The sequence below is a fragment of the Blennius ocellaris genome (genome assembly GCF_963422515.1).
Source record: "Blennius ocellaris genome assembly, chromosome: 13".
Classification (NCBI taxonomy): domain Eukaryota; kingdom Metazoa; phylum Chordata; class Actinopteri; order Blenniiformes; family Blenniidae; genus Blennius; species Blennius ocellaris.
Window position 1 is genome coordinate 21726285 of NC_137662.1, and position 21041 is coordinate 21747325.

The window sequence follows — 21041 nt, forward strand, 5'->3', positions numbered from 1 at the left end:
ACGGCAATAATAAACTTCTTTGAACTGTTTAATTGGCTCTTCCTGGAACGGCACGGCTTCGCTTCATTTGATCTGATGAAAGAGTAATGTTGCTTCTCCCCAGGGGGAGCATGCACAACGGCGCACAAATAATGAATTAAGAACACTACTCCCCCCCACCCCTACCCCCCCCCCCTTTTTTTTTTCTGTTTTCCAAATGACTGCCATAATAAAGCAGCAGAATTCATATTACACTTACACCAGTTTCCCCCCCCAAATTGCTTTCATGTTTCCTTGCTCGTGTATTTAATTTTGAGAGCCTGGTTTTAAGTGAAAATAACCCTGATTCCTGGAAGGGTAATGGATCGAGGTCACAGGGAAGCTGACTGTCATCTCAAAGACATTTGGATATGTTCCAGAAACATTCCTCATGTGTGATTTTTCTATTTTGTTTCCCCCCCCCCCTCTATAGTAAAAAGTCCCACTGAAATGTGCACACTTGTGGAAACCGCTCGCATGACAAGCACTGACATTTGATTTGAAGGCACGAGGTAAAAGGGAGAGTGAAGTAGGCTATGCAAAATACGGAGAGAGAAATATGTAAAAATTGAAACTGACAAAGTCATGATGGTTCGGGAGAATGTCCCCTTTCCCCGACTGAGGAATATTAGCAGTGACAGTCTGAATGGAGAGCCTGTGTACAGCAACAGTATGTCCACAGCAATGAGCTCATTACTGGCAAATACAGTACATTATGTATGTGCACACTCACGCATACCCACATTTATCTTATTATACTGCTGTTGCAGAGGATATTTCCATTAACATATCCTTCTGCTAATTGTAACTCTTCACATGCCGGAACCTGAGGGCAAAGAAATCTGTGTTTAAAAACCACCCCTCCCAAAAAAACCCAACCAAAAACCAAAAACTGAAACATAACCTTAACTGAAATTATGAACGGGAGCTTTATCCCTGAAAATCTCTTTGCTTGGTATTGCTTGGCACGAAATCCATAACACGCACACACATACACACACACGCACGCACGCGCGCGCGCACGCTCTCGGTGCTTGTGGCTCGGAGAAGCAAAAAGAGCGATTTACATGATTTTCTAAGTGTGAGATAAAAATATGGGAGAGTATTTTTAATGTCCTAGTAAACACACACTTGCTGGGATGTGGGCTTGTCTCCATGGCAACGCCAGTCGGAGCGTGCCCGGCCTCGCGTTATGACAGTTTCTCCTGATGATGATTGATAATTACTACCTGACTTGTTGTCCCCGTCTCCGCTAACATATGGCGGGAGCTGCCCCTCCGCCGTATATCTGCCAAAATGTTCCCTTTTCTGATAATAGCTTTTTAATGTTGCATTTTGTTGTGCATGCATAGCAATCTCACCCCCCTCCCTCCATGCAAGCTTACACACACACATACACACAGCTCCGCCCCTTTGTAATTACATTTACTGCCGCTCACACAGTTATTACAGAAAGGAAAGAGAAATAGATAGGAGACGCAGGAGAGTGGGAGAAAGTCAAAAACAGGCGGAGGAGGGAGGGTGGAGGGGGGTGGGGGGGGATTGGTTTCACTTTGAATTGATGCATTCTCCTTGGTGCTACTCGTTCTAAATTTGACAAATTGCCGGGATTAACACAAAAGAAAGAGCGTTTCTTACAGTGTAGTCACATATTAAAATATAAACAGCAGATAATAGCCGGCAGTTTAAAATGGCAAGCTGCACTCTTTATTCCAAATCCGTGCGTGCGGCGCGGTTTTATTATGCACGGTGTTTGCATGCATAAAGCTCATATTTAGATGCAATTGGAAGCAATCTTGTTATATTCACAGAGGCCATAGAGGAGGACATCAATCTATAAACATGATTTATCTACTGTGCACTATCTAGCAAGGTATTAGCATAGTCCCTCTACTGTGGGTCTTATTACCTGACTGTATGCAGAGAGCTCAGACTAAAACTTCCGACCTGACCGGCATTTTAAAACGGCAATAAATCAGTATTCCTGTTTAGTCTTTACTCAAATTGCACCTGCAAATGCAACATAATTGGGGAAAGTTGGGTTGAGTTTACAAGGACCAAAAAAAAAAAGTGATAATTAATCGTGTTTTTCTTAATTACGGGCATTTGCAGGCTTGGTCTCCTTCCCAGTGTGTGTAGGAGGTACATTTACATTTGTTTATTTCTTGATTTTTCTCCTTCATCCGCTCGCAAAGTTCACCGGCTGCTGTGACCTCTGCTGCCACTTCCACGTACATTATCAGCAGCGCACTCTCTCTCTCTCTCTCTCTCTCTCTCTCTCTCTCTATGTCTCTCTCTCTCACTCATCGTGTCTCGACGTGTGCAGGCTCAATCAGACGAACTTATTAGCTCCGAGTATCTTGATTTTTTTTACATGCCTTGCAGTTCCAGATGGGCAGAAACAGCTCGTTCACCCATATCCCATCGGCTCCTGTGATGCGCGGCGCACCTGCAGCAGGCAAAAAAAAAAAAAAAAGCTCCGGCGCTCCGCGGAAGCCAAAGTCATTTCTAATACTGTGTGATTGAGGTCTGCCACAGGCTACGGCAACAGACAGGCTCTGTGAAGGAGATAATGATGCATACACACACAGCTGTCAGTCAGCCAGCTGAGGGGAATCGTCTTTGAGGAAAATAAAAACAGACTGTAGCTGATATAATGCAGTATTTGTATAGGAAATGATAGGTTTGGGAAATAGAGTGGAACGGGGATGTCAGAGTAGTTGGGAAGGTGGTGGTGGTGGGGGTGGGGATGGGGGGTGGGGGGAGTCTGGTGAGAATCTGAAAAGCAGAAAATCTCACGTGGATATCCATCGTCGCGGTGTCAATATATTTATGCATCCATTCCAAACGGTTCCACAAGTTTCCCATTATAGAGAGAGAGAAAGTTTGATTCAAGGGTAAGAGTAAGTTCTTTGGGTGTTTTTTTTCCGCAGACCACCAATCATGCAGATGGATATAATTTGTCCAGGTGTCTCTTTTGTGTATTGGCTTGTAGTGCCGAGAGATGACACTGAACAATGGCTCTGCCTTTTTCCACAATTGCCCTTGTAGGAAATACACAGAAAAAAATAACTTGTTTTTGATTAAAGACCAGAGAAAATTTCAAACAAAGTCATTTTTTTTTTTCTTTCCCTCCCTCCAGTTCTTATCTTGTTTCTATGGCTGCTATTTTCTAATTTATCACTTGATCTCAACCAAAATACTTGTTCAAAAGAATAATTTTCTCCTGCTATTGTTCCTATAAATCGATATCAGACGCACTCACGCGTGTTTCCTGATCCTGCGTCCAGTGGAAATACGGTTTGAAGTGAAATGAGCTGCCGACGTCATTCTAACGGCGACACGCCCCCTTTTCTCGCCAGACGCTCGCGCATGTGGAGAAATAATAAAGCATGTTGGGGGGAAATTCTGAGGTAGATGAGTGAGAGAACTTTATCTTCCTGACGTAACGACTCGCTTCTCGGTATCAAACCAAAGTGGCAGTTCGATAAGAGGCGAGAAGAGCTGGAGACAGATATTTTCCAGACAGAATGAACGTTTTGATTCAGATCACTTTAAAAAAAAAAAAGAAAAAAAAAGACTCCGAATCCCAGAGTCACGCTGCTCTGTGTCTCTTGGATGTGAACTGTTTTTTCCCCGCGTTTCCTATAACAATTTTACAAGGTCACAATATATAAAATAAAAAAAAAAAAATTCAAAGACTCGATATGACAATCAACAACAATAACCTGATCTGTTCTCACACACCTGAAGCGAAGGGAAAACCTGTTCACCAGGAGTTAGTTGAGGACTTGCGGATGAGAAGCTGCACCTCTGGGGGACTATTGTCAGACCTTCTCTTCTACTAATAGGAGGGACGAATCCCCGCCTTTCACTCAACCACAGGCTCCAATGGTGATTTTCTTTTCTTCTCCTTTCTTCTTTGCATGTGTCAATAGCGGGTTCCCGACACAGGTACTCTTACTAAACACGCGCCTGTTTACCGACTCCAGTGGAAAATTTAAATCTCTGCTCGGTGCTGCTCTGTTTACTGTAACCCCCCCCTCTCTCTCTCTCTCTCTCTCTCTCTCTTTTTAATTTTTTTTTATTCTCTTCCTCTTTGTCTGTGTTACATTGGAAGGTGAGTGTGTTGTTGTTGTCGAAGGCCGGGCAAAACTTAGATGTGTTTGTGTAATAACAGTAACCAGTATCCATTGTTGTATCTCGGAAGCAGCCAAATGCATTCCTCCTCATTAAATTCAGAACAGCTCTCAGGCACAGCAGTGTAAAAATATCTTCTTATGCTGCATTCATGGGCGAAAAAAAAAAAACCCAGGCGATACCAGTGATGAAAATATTTCAGTATTATTGATGTGAATTCCCCCCGGGGTGACCTCATGCGAAATGCTGTTCTTCTTGTATTTTCTTTTTCTTTTTTTTTTTGATTTAGCTGTGAAAATCTTCTTGCTCTTCATCAATGGTAATCTTCTTCTGTATATTTATGAGAAATTAATTAACACTCGTATCATCCATCAACCTACGGAGGTTTTGATGATTAATAAAAACAGTGTACTGTGTCCACCCACACACTCTGTCTCACTCTGTGGGCGCATTGTGTAATTTTTGATGATTGCCTTGATAGAGATGCTCCAAGTATTAACTGTTCATTACTTCTTTCTTTTTCTTTTTTTTCCCCCTCCCTCTGCCTTTTTTCTTTTTTTGCGCTGTCAGTGTGTCTCAGATGACTCTGAGCCGAAACATGCCCGGAGCACAGGAACGGAGGAATAACTCCGCTGTCAGATGTGACAAAGTGAGAATTATGAGCACGTCAAAAAGCGCCCGGTATTACTAGGTGAAATCTGACGTGGCTCCAGTCAGCAACATAATTACGGAGAGGGAAGGAGCTCTTAATGCTGATCTGGATCCAGGAAATGGGGGGGGGGGGGGGGGGGGGGGGGGGGGGGGGGGGTGGGGGCGCCAGGCTTTTGGGTTTTTTTTTTTTTTGGTCACGGGGAGTGACGGCGAAAGTCTGCCGTTGACGGACAAAAAGGAAGTACGCTATTGCCCTGAAGTTCCCACGCAAACCGAACAAACATTTCCTTGAGTATTTAGCAAGCTGCTGAATGCACTTTGTCCTCATGGCAAATTTTTTTTTTTTTTTTTTTTTGCAAAGCAGATGTATTTTAATCCGGCATTATTTACATCCATGTTTTACCGGCTCGTAGCGACTTCCTCTCTCGTCGCCGCGTCGCTTGACCCATTTCTGTCACCCCTGCATTTTCGGAATAGTGTGAAAGCATTGGCAGGGCCGCGTTTTTGCATCGCCGGCGTGCAATTGAGCCATTACATGTTTTGTTTTTTTTAAATTCCCACACTTGGTATTTCCTGAATCTCTCGAGTCTCTGAGTGCAAAGCCACAGTCGCCCCCGTGGTCACAACAGACACGATTATGATGAATAATATCAGAATGTTCTTTTAGATCACCGACAGCGCGCGCTGATAATTAGAACCGTCTTTGATGAATTAATGAATGGACGTCTTTATGAACTCGTCTCTTTCTTTAATCTGGATTTTTATAGCGAGACAGGAAGAGGTCATCACAGAGGGAGATTAAAGTGAGCCTTTTAACCTGAAACAGTAAATGGAGGTGGTTAATGTCTTAGTTTTGAACACCCAGTAGAAATGATCTCCCCGTCTAATGTAATATCTGTTTAAGAGGCCGATAAAAGTCATTTTGATTTGCAGTGCTGGGGTGTGTTGTGTTGGACGTGGACCCGGCAGAACAACATAACGGCTGAACCAGCCGATACCATAATCTAGAAAATGTGATGTCATCGCCCCCTTAAACTGATGGCCAAAGTCAATAGACAAAGACAATATGGGCTATATTTAAAATATCTTGTGACTCAGGCTGTTACACCAGAAGGCAAAAACAACATGATGTGTTCAACTCAGGATGTATACTTCTTTTTTTTTTAAATGTATTTTCTGTGCGAGTTTCTGAGTATCAATTTGGTTTGCTCCAAAAATGACCTAAGTTCACCAAAGTGTAGACATTTAGTGTGCAATTTCAATTCCCAAAAAAGGCCCCCCACGTGCATTTACACCTGTCATTTTATAGGCACGGTGGTGTCGCGGTTCGCAGTTCGAATCCCAGCTGAGCTTGAAAGCTTTTTGAATTCTACTTTCCTTCCTCACTGCAAAGAAAATGTTGCATTTTAAGTTAATTGGTCTAAATAGTGTTGTTTGACATGCTCATGTAACTCGTGCTGCAGATGAAACGCGGTGGAAAGTCGCCCACCTGACGACCCGGCGTTGAATGAATTGGAAACGGTGGAAACATCAGCTCCAACATGTGTCTCGGAAGAATCACTTCCCGAAAACTGTGGTCAGGAACCTGCCATCCTCCAGCAAGATATGGAGGGAGGGAGAGAGAGAGAGAGAGAGAGAGATCTTTGATGTATAGTGAAGACACGCCGTCGCCTGTCACTGCTGGCTGAGGAATCAGTCATCGGCTGTCTTCTTTATATTCTCTGTGGTACCGTTGGCTTGCTGCTCGGAGCCTCCCTTGTCACTTCCTTGTGCCTCCAGTGGAGTTAAAATGTTCCACCAAAGTGTAATATCACTCCGCTGATCACACATTCGACGCTCCACTGCTCCGCAGATTAAAGTCTGCGTCTCCAGAGTTACATCAGAGGGTGTTTTGTGTCATGATTTGTAATGTATTATTCATTATTTATTCGCTTTCTAATCCCGTTATTAGTCTGTTATTAGTCTGTTCTGGCAGGTACTGTTGTTGCCACTTATGACAATGGATGCTTTTTTTTTTTTTAACTATACTTTAATTGAATGAAACAAATCAGAAAAAGTTTGTTTATTCCAGAAACTAAGTAGCCTAATTTCATAGATCTCTTCGCTTTCTTTCTTCTCTTTCATTCTCTCTTTTATGCTCTTACACACACGAGCACTTCCAGTGTTCAAATATTGTCTCTGCCGGTGTTTTATGAGTCGCTGTAAATTTCCAAGGCTGCTGCTGTAATCCTGTATGTCAGACCTGAGCGACCTTCTTTGTCTGTTCGTGGGCGTATCCGCAGGCACAGGTTCATTTACAAATCCTTCCCAGGGGAGCATCCCCCCCTCACCTTACCTGTCTCCCCCCCCCCCCATAAAACCCTCTCCGACCCCTAACTGTCCACGCCATTCGCAGGACGCAAAGGACAAAGTCTTTGCACTTTGCATAAATGTTCATTTTCGGCGTTGCGCCCGACGTTTAAAGATAAACATCTGTACTTCCTCCTCAGATTCTTTACACTTTCATGTTTTAACCTGTGTCAACGGTAAGAGGATGAAAGCAGCCCACAGGAACTTATCAACTGAATTTTAGGGTGGCGCAAGTTCAACAAGAAGGGTCGGGAAAATCAGGGGAAAGGAATTTCACAAAAAAAAGATGAATTAGTTTCTAAATCTGTGATGCAAGTCGACTCATGATCTGCTGAAGATTAAACTGGCAAACATGGTATTATATTCACAATAGTTCATTTTTGTGTTTACACATGTTCATAGATAGACAGTATGTGCCTGTGAACACTGTTTTCAAACAAAAAAGGCATTTTTATATTGATAAAGTCTTTTTTTCTTTTTAAAGTCCTTTTTAATTTTGTACTTTTGCCTCATTTCTCTGTTTTCCAAAGTCTGTTTTACGATCACATAAAAGAAAAGCCTTCACGTTGTAACGTGAATTAATTCTAAACAGGAATCCAACACGAACTCTTTCACTTTCAGTTGTGGTTAAATTTGCTTGTTGTTTCTTGCTGCTTTCCTGGTTTAGACCAGGGTTGGGTTTTTTTTTTTGTTGTTGTTGTTTTTTCACCTTATACAGGAGGTGGATTATATTTCAAACTTGCGCTGCTCTGCATTGTGTTGCGTCCTGTCCCGGGGGACAAAGTGTACCGTACCGACAACGCTATGTATTGCAACACGAATGTTACCTTTGGCTGCCAGCTATGCCGATAATTGCTGAGTGGGTGTCAGACCTTTGGTGAGTTTGCAGCCAAGTGAGACAGCGAAATATGTCAAAACATGTTTTCCAACCTCTCGCCGTGCTCGTTGGGGTTAAATACCTCACTCCCCCCCCCCCCCCCCCCCCCCCCCACCCCATGTTTGAACTTGGACCTCGGCGGCGGGAGGAAGGAGTTCCACCGCCGAGGTAAAGGCGCAGAGACGAGTGGGAGTCTTGTGTCACTGAAGAAGAGACGGGACATTCCTCCTCGCTCAGTGACTCAGTCACATTTTATCTCCCTGATAAAAAGTCTCAGTTGTTGCTTCTTTTTTTGTTGTTTTTTTCCCGTATCTGCCGCGTCCCCGGCGGTTGCTACATCTATAAAGGCGTTTACTTTCCGCGCGGCCGGGTAAACATCGTCTGTTGACCTCGGCAGCTCCGCGACCCCGAACGCTCCGCTCTGCCGTCGGGTGTAGTTTTGACGCCGCCGCACCTCCGCAACGTTTATGTTCGGCTCGACCTTTTGTCGGCGCCCGTAAAATCGCGCACATTTGCATAATACGATCACGACGGGGAATTGTGAATTAACACGTGACGGTCGTGACGTCGACACGGTCGAGCTTCAAGCAAACCTGTTTGATCTGAGTCTTTGTCCCGGTGTACAGTGTACAGTACATGCAGCGGGGTGGAAGAGATTTATGGCTCCAACACGCCGCCGCCACATGCACCGAAACTGTCGCAGATAAATGCCGAGCTCATGTTTACCTTCTTTTTTTTTTAAATCACTTTTATCTGAACTAATAAATAATCTATACAGTTTTCTATGTCGTGTAAATATAGAGAGGAATTCCTTTGACGTCCACCTTGGGGAGTTCTTCATTATTGTTTCCATTTAATGATTTTTTAAATGTATTTATTTTAAGTTTTGTAAACAGTTTGGCTCTCTTTAGGTATGTGTTGCTCGTTTTTGCTGACGGGAATAAAAGTTGTAGAGTAAATTGACACTTTTTCTTTTGTTTCACCTCATTTTTTAAAATTCTTTTATATTAATGTTCAATGATTTCACGCACAGGTGCGATTATTTTTTTGTGGGTGATTTCTGTATTTCTTTCTGTTTCATTCAAACTAACAACGGTGCATTATTGAAAATCGCTAAATACGTGATCAAATAGATGCAGACCTTCGATATAGAATTTCTATAATTCATAAGAATGATGACAATAATACTTTTCGTTCTTTTTTATTTCGGTATTTAAGTCCACTTTTATCTATTGTTTTAAATATTTACATATGTGTCAAATTATCTCTCGATCATCATTGTACAACACATCGTGAAGCATTTCAATCATAAAATGTGATTTAAATGCAAAAGTATGAAAAAAAACCCCAGTTTCAGTCAGAACTGTAGTGAAACTCGTCGCCTCAATAACCCTTTTGTCTGACGACAGTGAAAATCTGCTACGAAACGTTGTGTCTGTCTGATGTTTCGAGCTGAAATTGTTCGTCTGTTGACGTGTATTTCCAGAGAGGCGACAAAGAGGAAACTCGTGGACATTTGTGCTCAATGTTTCCCTTCAAAGTGTTGTTGGGTTCAGATGAGTTAATGTTAATCTGCTAAAGTACATCAAAGTGTTTTTTAATCTCCCATAAGCCTCTAATTTCAATTTTTAACAACACAAACACAAAACATGCATGCTATAAGCCTGATTATTTATTCCCCCACTTTAACACTCCAATAATAAGCTGTTTTTTTGTTGTTGTTGTTGTTTTTTTAAAAAAAGGGACAGTGCTTATAATGAACATATACACGAGTTGAATTGTAGCCCTGCACACTCATTTTCATATAATAGGACTGTGAAAATAACAGCAAGAGAAGTGGCACACAATTATGGGAAATGTTCACCAAAACATTGTTTTGTGGTCACGTCAGACCAGAGGTACGGCAGTTAAAGTGAAAAGTGCAACATTCATTTCAATGCACACTCATCGCACGTCATGGAGTTTCACAATATTCCACGGAGTAAATTGCACAATGTCTTGTTTGGCACAAGTCTGGGCCAAAATAATTGCTTCAGGTTTGCACACATAGTTTTATTAAGCCTGGATTTGTTTTAATTTCATAGCCGTGAAAATGGAAAAAGAATGTGCAGTGAGTAGGAGATATTTTCAATATCTGGTTCTTCCTCGGTGTTGTTGTGTGTTTTCGAAGGAGCTCATTTTAGAAATGTGCGACACGCTGGTGTATCTTGTGTTTGGACGTCTGTACTGTAGACGGCCATATGACTAATATATGGCTGTAAAGCTGCTTCCTGTGTTGTTTTTCTTCCCTAAATATCTTAAAAGTGTAAGAGTTAGAGTGATGAGAAGGATATTCAAGTTAAAGAAAGATGGATAAGCACAATTATATGCTATTTATTTCAAAATAGCCCATATTTCACAATTGCACGACTGTCCAAGAGCACAACGTGTCATTTACAGGCTATTTTAGCTGTGATGGGATGTATTTTTTGCACATTTCGGCCTTTATGTGCACGTATTGTGTGTCCAAGTGGTGTTTTTTTCAGTCAATGTTAGTGTTCATCTGTGCTCCGTGGATCTGAGAGTAATATATAGAATTGCAAAGACAAAAGCCTTGCTGATGAAGCTTGTTGCTGTGCTAAAGAGAAGAAGGCAACAGAGCGGCGTTTGCATCATTATGAGAGAAAGTGTCTCGCCTTTTTTTCCAGAGTTTTACTATAAAAGCGAGACAATCATAAAGCTGTGACTGTCGTCTAATTGATATTTTGAAGGAAACAGGAATACATTTCATGGTTTCCAACTATGTTCATTTGCCCGATAAAGAAATAAAAAGGATTTTTTTTCCCCCTCCTTCTTCTCGCGGCTAACTTCCTCATTAATAACAGAAACTTGTACATACTGAGCTGTTTTGTGTTTTTTTTTTTCCCTCTCTCTTTCTTCTCTCTACCCAGTCACTTTTTGTGAGTTCTATCAACTGAGACATCCATCAGTCGAACACTCCAGCCAGCTTGATACGTCTCTGCAGTCCCACCAGCCTCTCAATCAATCAGTCCATTTTGTTGTGGTTCCCCGTGGCTCTTCCTCCGCTGACGCATAGAAGCGTCGGAACCCTTCCCGAGCGCTCTCTAATGACTTTTCCATTATCATTGACATACACTGAATGGCAATGAAACAGAGGTATTAGGCCTGTATTTAATTGAATTTGAGAAGGAGGGGGTGGGGATGGGGGGTGGGGGTTACACAAAGAAGGTTTTATTGAAGCAGTTGAGGCCTGAGAGCATCCGGAAATCAACTTGTCATCCCGTGTGCATCTGGCCGCCGAAGCCGTCCCGACTTTCAGTTGCTTGCGGGGTCGAGCTCTGTGACAGGATGTGATGGATTCACAGCCGGGGGAATTCCCCTCACCTGTATATATATGGATAGATGTGTTTCTCGCTCTGTGTGTGTGTGTGTGTGTGTGTGTATGGCCTCGCCTCCCGAAAAGAAAAATAAGCTACACTCCAGAGCACTTTTACTACTTTTTTTTTTTTTTTTTTTTTTTCCCAGTGTGTATGTCTGTGTTTTATTTATTGGTGTTGGGATGTGTCTGCAGGCCTTTGGGGATTTGCTGAGGAACCAGAAAAGTGTCCTCTGGTCACTTAAAAGCGTGTTTGGAAGTCTTCTCAGCGTCCCAGATAAGCAGAAAGCCTCAGACTGAGTAATAACTCACTCATTTGGAAGCAAAAAAGGAACCCGGTAGCCTGGTCAGCTTCCATTTTTGGGCTATATGACTGGCCGGGGCCCATTTTTGGCTCGGAGAGGGAAGTATCATGTATACTTTAAATGGCCTCTTTCTTTTCTAGTACATTGACTAAAACACTTAATGCCCACAGAGTGGTAAAAATACCGCATCTCCCAGGGTGCAGTAAAATCATTGTCTTGTGATGTTGGCTTTGGTTTTTTTTTTTCCTGCAGACTATAAATGTCTTGTTTCCATTGTAGAAAATCAATCTGCACAGAGTTGGTCTGTGTTTGATTTTCCCTCCGTGTTATTCTAAAGCAGATGACTCCTCCCTTATGCAACCCGGCCACGAGGAGAGCGAATCAGCACTTCTTCTCACAGCGCGCAAAAACATTTCCTCCACCTGACCTTCTGTGCTCGCATTGTGTGTTTACAGAATACATGAATGCACCGTTTAACCCCCCCCCCCCCCCTCCCGTTCCACACTCGTATCTGCGCAAGCCATTTGGAAATTGTCCCCGGGCCGTCTTCTATCAGTACGTCGATGAATTTTAAACTCCCTCACTGTCTTGTCACTGCCGGGCGTTAACGCAGTAATTGCGGCGTTTTCTTACGCAGCAGTATTTTTTTGACCTGATGAAAAATGTAAACAGACAGGCAGGTTATGTAACCGAGTGTAGGGTATCAGGGGGGGGGGGGGGGTTAGTGATTGGACAAAAAAAAGAGAGCTGCAATGAGAGTGCGACCTCACCGAGACCTGCAGTGTTTAAACCAATGTCACATGTCGAAGGATAAATCTCCCGTCAAACCTGCAACGCATTAATCTTCCGTAATTTCTAATGTCTGTGTTCGGATTGGCTGCACATGTTTTCAGTCACTTTGTACCATTATACACGTCTGGCTTATAGCCACAGTCAGATTTGATCTCATTTTTATTTTTTTTTTTACTTGTGGTCTGTGTTTAAATGCTCTCTGTGTGTATCGTCCATACAGAAGCCCCAACCACTGTAATTTGGCCCAGGCTATAAATACTATATGTGATGTTAGTCTACACAGTAAATATTTAGCCCTCATGTAGCTGCAAGTTTCGGGAATAAACGCGAGTAAATGAATAAACATTGCGATTTGTGTGACTTCTCTGCATTAATGTGTAATTGGCAACAAAGAAAAGAAGCCGAGTGAGCAACAAATTGAGAAAACAGCAGAGGGAGGAACACACCCAGCGCTTTCTAAGTAAAGATTACAGTGTTGAAAACTTGTTTTTTTTTTTTTTTTGTGCCAACGAGATGACAAATGCACAACAAATGTCCTTGGATTCCTCCCTGCGCCGTTTCTCCACGGCGTAGCGGTTGTGAAAATAACAACATGAAGTGATAGGTTGCTGAGTCGTGATCATTTTTACCCTTTTTTTTTTTTTATAATGACTGCCTCTCAGTTTTATTCAGCTCTGGTGTTATTGTAGCGTTTTCTTGATGAGAATTTGAGCCGACAAAAATAATCACAGGGTCCTTTTTGGCAGAGAAACAACCTTGGATGTGATTTAATTGTCATTGCAGATGGAAAGAAGGCATGTTGACACTGAGAAATACACGATTGAACTTAGATTATTTGAAGTTTCTCTCTTCCCTCTCCTCCTTTTCCTTCTTTCTCTCTCTCTCTCTCTCTCTCTCCTTTGAGCTTATCTCTGTTTGTGTTGCTGCGTGGAGGCGAGGCACTCTGCCAAGAAGTTACATTACAATCGCGGGTTGACATAAACGTGGGTGTACAAAGGACTTGGAGGGCTTAAATACTTTATTGTGTGTGTAATGTGAACTGAGCAATTATATCTGCCAGCCTTTCAAACAAAGAGCTCCTATCAGGCAGGTTCATGTGTTTTTAATTAACAACGTTGAGACACGAGCAGACGAACCGGCGGGGAAACCAAAAATAGATCCACAATGATTAGTAAATCTGAGGTGCCATACCACAATGTAATTCTTTATGATGAGATGCAGGGTGAAAGAAAAAAAAAACCAGAACAAAAAACAAGTGGAACAATTTTGATGTTCTTCATGCCGTGGTGAGAGAACACATAAGGGCTCTTGAGTTTTTCGCAGCATCTGTATCAAATATTCCTCTTAACAGAAAACTGTTTGTTTAAAATTTCTCCGCTTTTTTGCGGCCTCGCCGGTTAACCAGCATCTGTCATTCACATTATTACACTAACTGCTCCACTGTTACGACACCCTCATCTGTAATTTTAAAGCTACGTCGGCATGAATTTAAAAGTAGCTTTCTCTTTGCGGCGCAGGGGGAAACTTGAGGATAGTGTTTACTAGCACATTGGAGCAATTTGGCAGCCTGCTACCCCCCCCCCCCATTCAGCGCAATGTTGCACTAATCCAGTTTAAAAATAATTAGCTACAGGCTAGCGGGCCTGTGAAATTCCTTTCTCCTGATTGTAAATGTTCCTGTCATGGCCTCCGTCCTCTTCGGCTAAAAGTCAGCGTTGCCTGACAGAAAGCGTGTTCTCGTGTCTCTCTCTTTTTTTTTTTTTTATTGCTCCTGTAAAATGCAGTTTATTAATGTGAAAACTTAGCGGTGATTTAATCTCGCCACGACGCTTCGGTGCACACGTGTTTTTTTTTTTTTTTTTTTAACGCCCGAGCGGTTGAATCACGCCGCCTCCGTATTTTTTTTCCCCCCACCTCAGCCCCCAACCTGAAGGGGCGACCTCGGAAGAAGAAGCTGTCCATCTCTCAGAGGCGGGACTCCCAGAGCCAGGGCCAGGGGTCGTCGGGGTCGAGCCAGGGTACGACAGCTGCGGCGGCTCAGGACCCGTCCAGCCCGGAGAGCAAAGCGACGACCAAGGTAAAGCACCTCGGGATAAGATAAGTTCACTTTGGACTGTGATCACGACCTGAGGGACGATATTATGTCAGCAGACCAAATGAAAGCTTTAAAAAGGCAAAAAAAACCCAGGGGGATCAAAGAAATGCTTTTATAGAGCAGAGATATTTACAGAAGTACGCGATGTGTATTTGTAGCATTTATGTACATTTGTTGTATGTACACAAATAGTCCATTATCTAAAGCAGACACGAGGCTGCCATCTGTCTTTGTAGCCTCGGGGATCATTTAAAAAAAAAAGAAGAAGAAAGAAATCACACATGGAAGAGGTCTATTAACCACATTTTATGGTGGATTTTGCAAATGCATACATTCTGATTCAATGCGCTCGATGCACAGACATTCAGTTAGCTCTTTGTTTCAAATTACCAGCTCCACGTCTCAGACGTCATTAAACTATCCGGCACAATTTGGCCTTGAGGTAGAGAGGCCCTCACACTGATACAAACTTGTCCATCCTTGATATGAATAATGTGATATAGCAAACAGTAGACGGTGGATAAACAGCTACAGTTCCCTTTCTTGTGCTACCTTTGTACTAATTGCACAACTCCCTTGTGCAACGGTCGTCCTTGTATTTTACTCTCCCAAACACTCCATGACAAGGCGCCACAGTGCGTTCGTACGGTGACAACATGCAGGAAACTATGTGGCTATGAAGGCCATGTGTTACACCAAAGGGAAGCAAAAATAAATATTTAACATTTCTACTTTAAAATGATTGATTTGAGGCTATCAAAATATTTGCTGATTGTTTATTTCTGTGATTGACTGCAGCGGCTCTAAGACAATATAATTATTTCTCATCTGTCTCATTCATTCGCTGATATATTAGTCACGATAGCATCTGTTATTGAGCGCAGCCTCTTTGTCTGCGCGTCTTTTCTCTTTCTCCAAACACATAATGGTCTTTTAAACAAGTACAATATGATCCCACAGTAGAACAAGATGTTTCATTGCTTTTTCCACCCGTAAATAAAAATAATCAGCATTGGCAAATAGAGGAAAAAAAAGAGTCATCTACTTCTGAAATCTTGTTCCGCTAATTTAGATTAGGAACAATATAATCCTTTTGTTTGGATTTTCTGCAAGAAATGGCTGGTTGGTAGTGGTATTTCCTCTTATAATCTAAATGACTTTTTCATTGATTCTTTGTCTCTGTACTCTCTCTTTTCTTTTTTTTATTGCCTAACCCTGTCTTTAATATTCAAAGTGAAGGAAATATCTTCCCTAAAAGCTTTTTCACAGCTGTTATTCCTATGACCTTGGACAGTTAAATCAATATTAGCAATTCTCTCTCAAAGCTCCAGTCAAACTTATCTGGGCCTAATCTGCGGTGACAAGGAGAGCGTCTCTGCCGGTAATCAATGAGGGTTTTCCTCGGTGGCGTGGCCGGGCACCAGTATTTTGTTTTGCGCACAGCACCAGACGGCACTTTAAGACGACACCTTGTTTAAAAAAAAAAAAAAAAGAGACTTTCACTAATTCTCCACAATGACATCTCCTGCCTCTTTCCTCCCCCGCAGGTCAAACCCCACTGTAAAGCGGTACCCAACGGAAAGCTAAGCACGGCGGCCAAGCAGAAGGCCGCCAACGGCCTCGGCAAGAAGTCCTCCTCCGAGGACAAGGAGCGAGGGAGGGAGAGGGAGAGGGAGAGGGAAAAGGAGGAGGAGAAGGCGGAGAGGAGCGAGGAGGAGACGTCGGAGGAGAGCCGGGCGGAGGAGCAGTCGTTCCTCGTGGCGCTCTACAAGTACATGAAAGACCGAGACACGCCCATCGAGAGGATCCCCTTCCTGGGCTTCAAGCAGAGTGAGTGGGACGGCACCGACTCTCCTGTTCCCTCACCGCGGATACATTTCACCTGGGTTATTTTTTGTTGTTGTTGTTGGTTGTTTTTTTTTTCAAAGAAATCAGGTCAAAACAACGCCAGCAGGGAAGGGCGAGCAGGCTGAGAGGAGGATTAAAAGCGATCGTGAGTTGAAGAACACCTGTAGGAGCAAGGAGCGAGTCGCAGCTTTGCCGCAAACACTTTTGTTCCAACCGTAAGACATCTTGTTGCGCGGGAGGAAAGAAAAGAAATGGAGACATACCTCGAAAATTAAGGTCCAGAGATGAGAGAGTAGCTTGAAACTCCGTGTGGATTTTAATCAACCTCTCAAACCGTGTTTTATCTGTACCGGCCGGCCGGCCCCCTGCTGGGATCAAATGAGAACCATGTAGCCGCCGCTCGCTCAAGTCAAGGGTTTACTTTGTCCTAACTATCAAGACTGTTAGGTGAATAAAGAAGAGATGTCTGCAGCCACGACGGGCCGAGATGTTAAGAAAATGTCATTTTGATTGAGGTAATAATGAACTGAAGGAATATTTGTCTTTGAGAAAAGGAGAAGGGAAAAAAAAAAAGTGCATCCAGGAGTAAGGAGACGACTCGGGATCGTTCCCGTCAGAGCACATTTGAGCTGGCTTTCATGTGAGGAGAGAATATCTTCTCACACTTGTCAAAAGGGTTTCCTGTGAAGGCCAAGAACGTCCTCTAACTGCGTTAAAAGAACATCACATGTATGGGAACCACGTCTGCCCGAGATGAAAGGTGTCTAATGTAGGTCGGATGCTTAGCTTGCACTGCCTGTGCACGGGACGGGGAGGAGAGACTCGCACCCAAAACATCTTAGAGGGCGAATCTCCGAAAGCTGGAGGGGGGGAAGGAAAGAGAGAAAAAAAGAAAATAAAAGTGTTTGTTTTCGGTGTCTGATCTTCAGGTGAGACAAGCTCTCAAACTGCGGTTTTCACATTTGCTTCTTTATTCAAGGAAGGAAATCAGATTTGCGTCAAAGGAACCAAAAGAAGATTTAGTCATTAAGATCAGAACGGCGAACGACAACTCCGGCAAATTAACGAGAGGAGAGAGAGAGAGAGAGAGAGAGAGAGAGAGTGAGCGAGCGAGAGAGAGACATCTCCTGAATGTCGCCATGACAGTTTATAGCGTAGTAAAACTCATTACTCTAAACTATTACATGAAGGTAAGCTGTGGTCGCCTCAACTCTGCTAACCTCACCGCGGTATTTTGACAGTCCTGTCATCTCGACTGCCGACATGTTGTTGCTTAAATAGGTCATTGTGGTTGCGGCAGATAGAGCGAGGAAGACGTCGGGAGAGCATTACATACCCAACACGCTTTACTTTTAGTTGGCGTTTCTCGGTTTGAGCTCGGAATAAAGTGGAGGTCCACCCGCCAACTGTTTTACATACAGTACATGCTTTGAATCTCAAAACCAGACACATCATAAGCAAGGCCCTCATTAAATGGTGAAATCATGCTGTTTAAACTTCGTCCTTGGCAGCGAGCACACATCAGCACATGTAAAGACGAGGGTGGGGGGGGGGGGGGGGGGGGGGGTGAGAGAGAGAGAGAGAGAGGGAAAAAAACCCCACATCATAATTAATACAACAAAAACCCTCAGATATAACCAGGCGCTGTTTTCATATTCTCCCCTTTAAAGCGACTACAAATGCATTAAAAGATCAAAGAACTCGCTTCCCTGTAATGGAGATTGAAATTATGTTATTTTAGTTGCATTTCAGTAATAATCTTTTTTTATGAAGTTCTCTGGAGTTTAACAAAAGCAACAGATGGTTGAATGATTTACCAGACGTGCCCATGCTTTGTTGGCCGGGCCTCTGAAATATCCATTTGATTCACCTCCAAAAGAAATCCTATCTGAGTCTGAACATGCAGTATTCCTATATATCCGTCCTCATCTCGGAGCCGTTGGAGACTTTTTAAAGCCGCTATTGTGTCTCTTTACAGCCGAGCAGAGAGGAATGTACACATTCAGTCAGTCTGCCTTTACTTTCATTTTTCTCATAAGGCGGTTTAAAGCCAGCGATAATAACAACTATATTAATAATAATATTTCTGGTTTAGCTCCGTTGCCCAGTTGTTTTGCTGCCTCGTCCTCATGTTGAATTCATATCTCACTCCAGGGTTTTATGCATTAAACATCTGAGAGCAGAGGTGCTGATTTGAGACCACTTGACCTGATACTTAGTTTACCGCCAGTATTTATTTATCTTTTTCTTTTTTTTTTTAAACTGTGACTTTTATTATCTTTTCTTGAAAATGGACAAAACCAGTCGTTCGTAATCAACATTTAGAGCAGCTACTAATTATCTGCGCGGGTATTAAACGCAGCTTTCTTCTTTCAGTTTATCAGTCATTCATTTTTAGAATGAGGGTAGGGAAAGAAAAAAAAAAAAAAACTGTTGCTGAGAGCTTCACAAAGTCCAAGGTGACATTCGCAAATGATTTGAAGCGATGCATCAAATCAGATTTTTTTTTCTTTCTTTTCTTTTCTTTGAGGCAAGCAACCTCAATGACATCCGCGTTTCTTCAAAAACCAACAAGCAGAAATTAATGAAGGTTACACGCTCCTAAAAGCTAATGTGTGCTGAGTATATCATGTTATTGCGGGGCGATGCGGCTCATTACTGTCGCCAATGTCAGAGGAAACGTGAAACATTTTAAAGCCATAAACAATTGGGAAATGTGTGACTTTAATGTGTGTCTATTTCCAAAAAGGCACTTTGACTTAAAAATATAACGTGAAGGTGTTTATGTACTTAGATTTTTAGATTTTTGCTTTATCCCCATATACTGAGGTTTCATAGCGTGTCAATATGTGTCCTGTAAAGAGTGAATAATTGAATTCCCACCAATTGTCGGAGCTGCAGCGTGCTCCATTTTCCCATTGTCTATGGAAAAGAGGCTATATTTAACAGCCCTGTAGCCGTAGCACTTGAATCACAGAAAATGACTAATAACTGCGGCTGCAGTTTATTCATCTGAGTCGCCGTCCCTCTTATTTCATACCACTTGGTTATTATTGACTTTGCACTCCAGCTGCCGTCGTTTAAGTTGTACGGCCGCAGCCAAGGCGCCGGAAGAAATTTCAAAGTGAGGACTGTGAAGGAGTAGAATGGGAGTAGTAGTAAGGGTCGCACTGTGTATTCTGAATGCCCTTGATCTGCGAGATTAACGTGTTTTGTGTGTGTGTGTGTGTGTGTGTGTGCGCGTGCGCTTCAGCGCTCAGCCGTCAGTATGTGATTGCGAACATCAGTTCCAATTTGTCTCCCTTTTTCAGCCTTGTTGTCTAATTGCCATGCCATCGGTGTGTCATTGAGGCTGCATTGTGTTCCTGTTTTGTCATCCTTATCTCAGTGATAATTGCCCCTGCCAAATAGAGGGGGAATTAAGAAAAGAAATTGCTAATGACAAGACATCTAAGAAAAGGCATGTTGTCTCATTTCCTTTATGTGTCCCGCTCTCCCTCCCAATCCCGCGCGCTATTGTGGTAATTACAGTCGATGCATAACAAGCTAGTTAAATAGCCCATCTTTCTGTTTCTACAGTCAGAAAGCACAATACGGCGGCGTGCTCAGTTCAAACAGAAAAAAAAACCTACCCGGCTCCCTTTGTTATTCCACCCGTGCATTGACAACGGTCGCAGAGAGGAGGGAAGGGAAAAAAAAATCAATGCTGTCAAATGCGGAGATAGGAAAATGTCATTTTGACAAATGCAAGGCTTTGTGTACGCACAGATTGAATTTTGATGGATTTCTCCCCAGGCGAGGCCTCCTTTTCTTATTTATAGGCCTTCATATAAAAATGTTAAACAATGATGTTACAGAAAGCAAATACAAATGTCATTGGCACAAAAGTCCCCCAATGAACTCGCGCGCCTTTGTTTGCGGGAAACATTTTCCTTTCAAAGACAGACAGCCATTTGAAGCTCCCCCTGAACGCTAACGCGGCTATTTTTAGGAAATTGTTGCACAAGACTTGTATTTTGATATGGCTTGTCATTGGGCATTTGCATGGGGAAATCGATGCAAATGAATTTGCATTAGTTCAAACAGAAGTTTGAGCTTATTGCCAAGCGTTTGATGCTTGTAATGGTTTTCATTCATACCTGCAGGCTGCAGCTGAGGGTTAACAAATCTCTTTGTCAGGATGAAGCATATGCTGTATTTTATCACATGCCGGCGATTGTGTGAGCGCTCAGTGTTCATTTGCATCCTTTCAGCTGAAGTGCTCCATTGTTTTTCGTGTAAATGACGAAAAGCTGTTTTCACTTCACGAGTCCAGGAATATGTAATGACTGTTTTTCTTGTTATCTCATTGGTTTGTTTTCTGTTCCTGTGCCTCTGTTCATTTATATTTTATTTGCAGCAGTTGCTCCGGCAATAACGCCGTGGCGTTGTTACTGATTCACTGCGTGCAGGGATGAAGTTACCTTGAAAATATAGTGCAGCGCTCATAGAATAATGTAGATTATATACCATTTAAATACTGCCTGCATGCCAGTGATCTAATTATCTATTATTGTAATGGATTATGACTCCGAAAGTGGATATTCCGCA

General features: G+C 42.7%; 1 protein-coding gene across 1 annotated transcript in view; it reads left to right on the forward strand.

Annotated features, from left to right (window-relative positions):
• Positions 1-21041, forward strand: part of arid5b (AT-rich interaction domain 5B) — a gene marked incomplete at its 5' end in the record, with an annotated part of 76712 nt that overhangs the window by 40872 nt on the left and 14799 nt on the right. Inside the window, 2 exons of the mRNA XM_080507459.1 lie at positions 14428-14585; positions 16151-16433. Of these exons, the coding sequence (XP_080363585.1) occupies positions 14428-14585; positions 16151-16433 (441 nt within the window). The remainder of the gene's footprint in view (positions 1-14427; positions 14586-16150; positions 16434-21041) is intronic.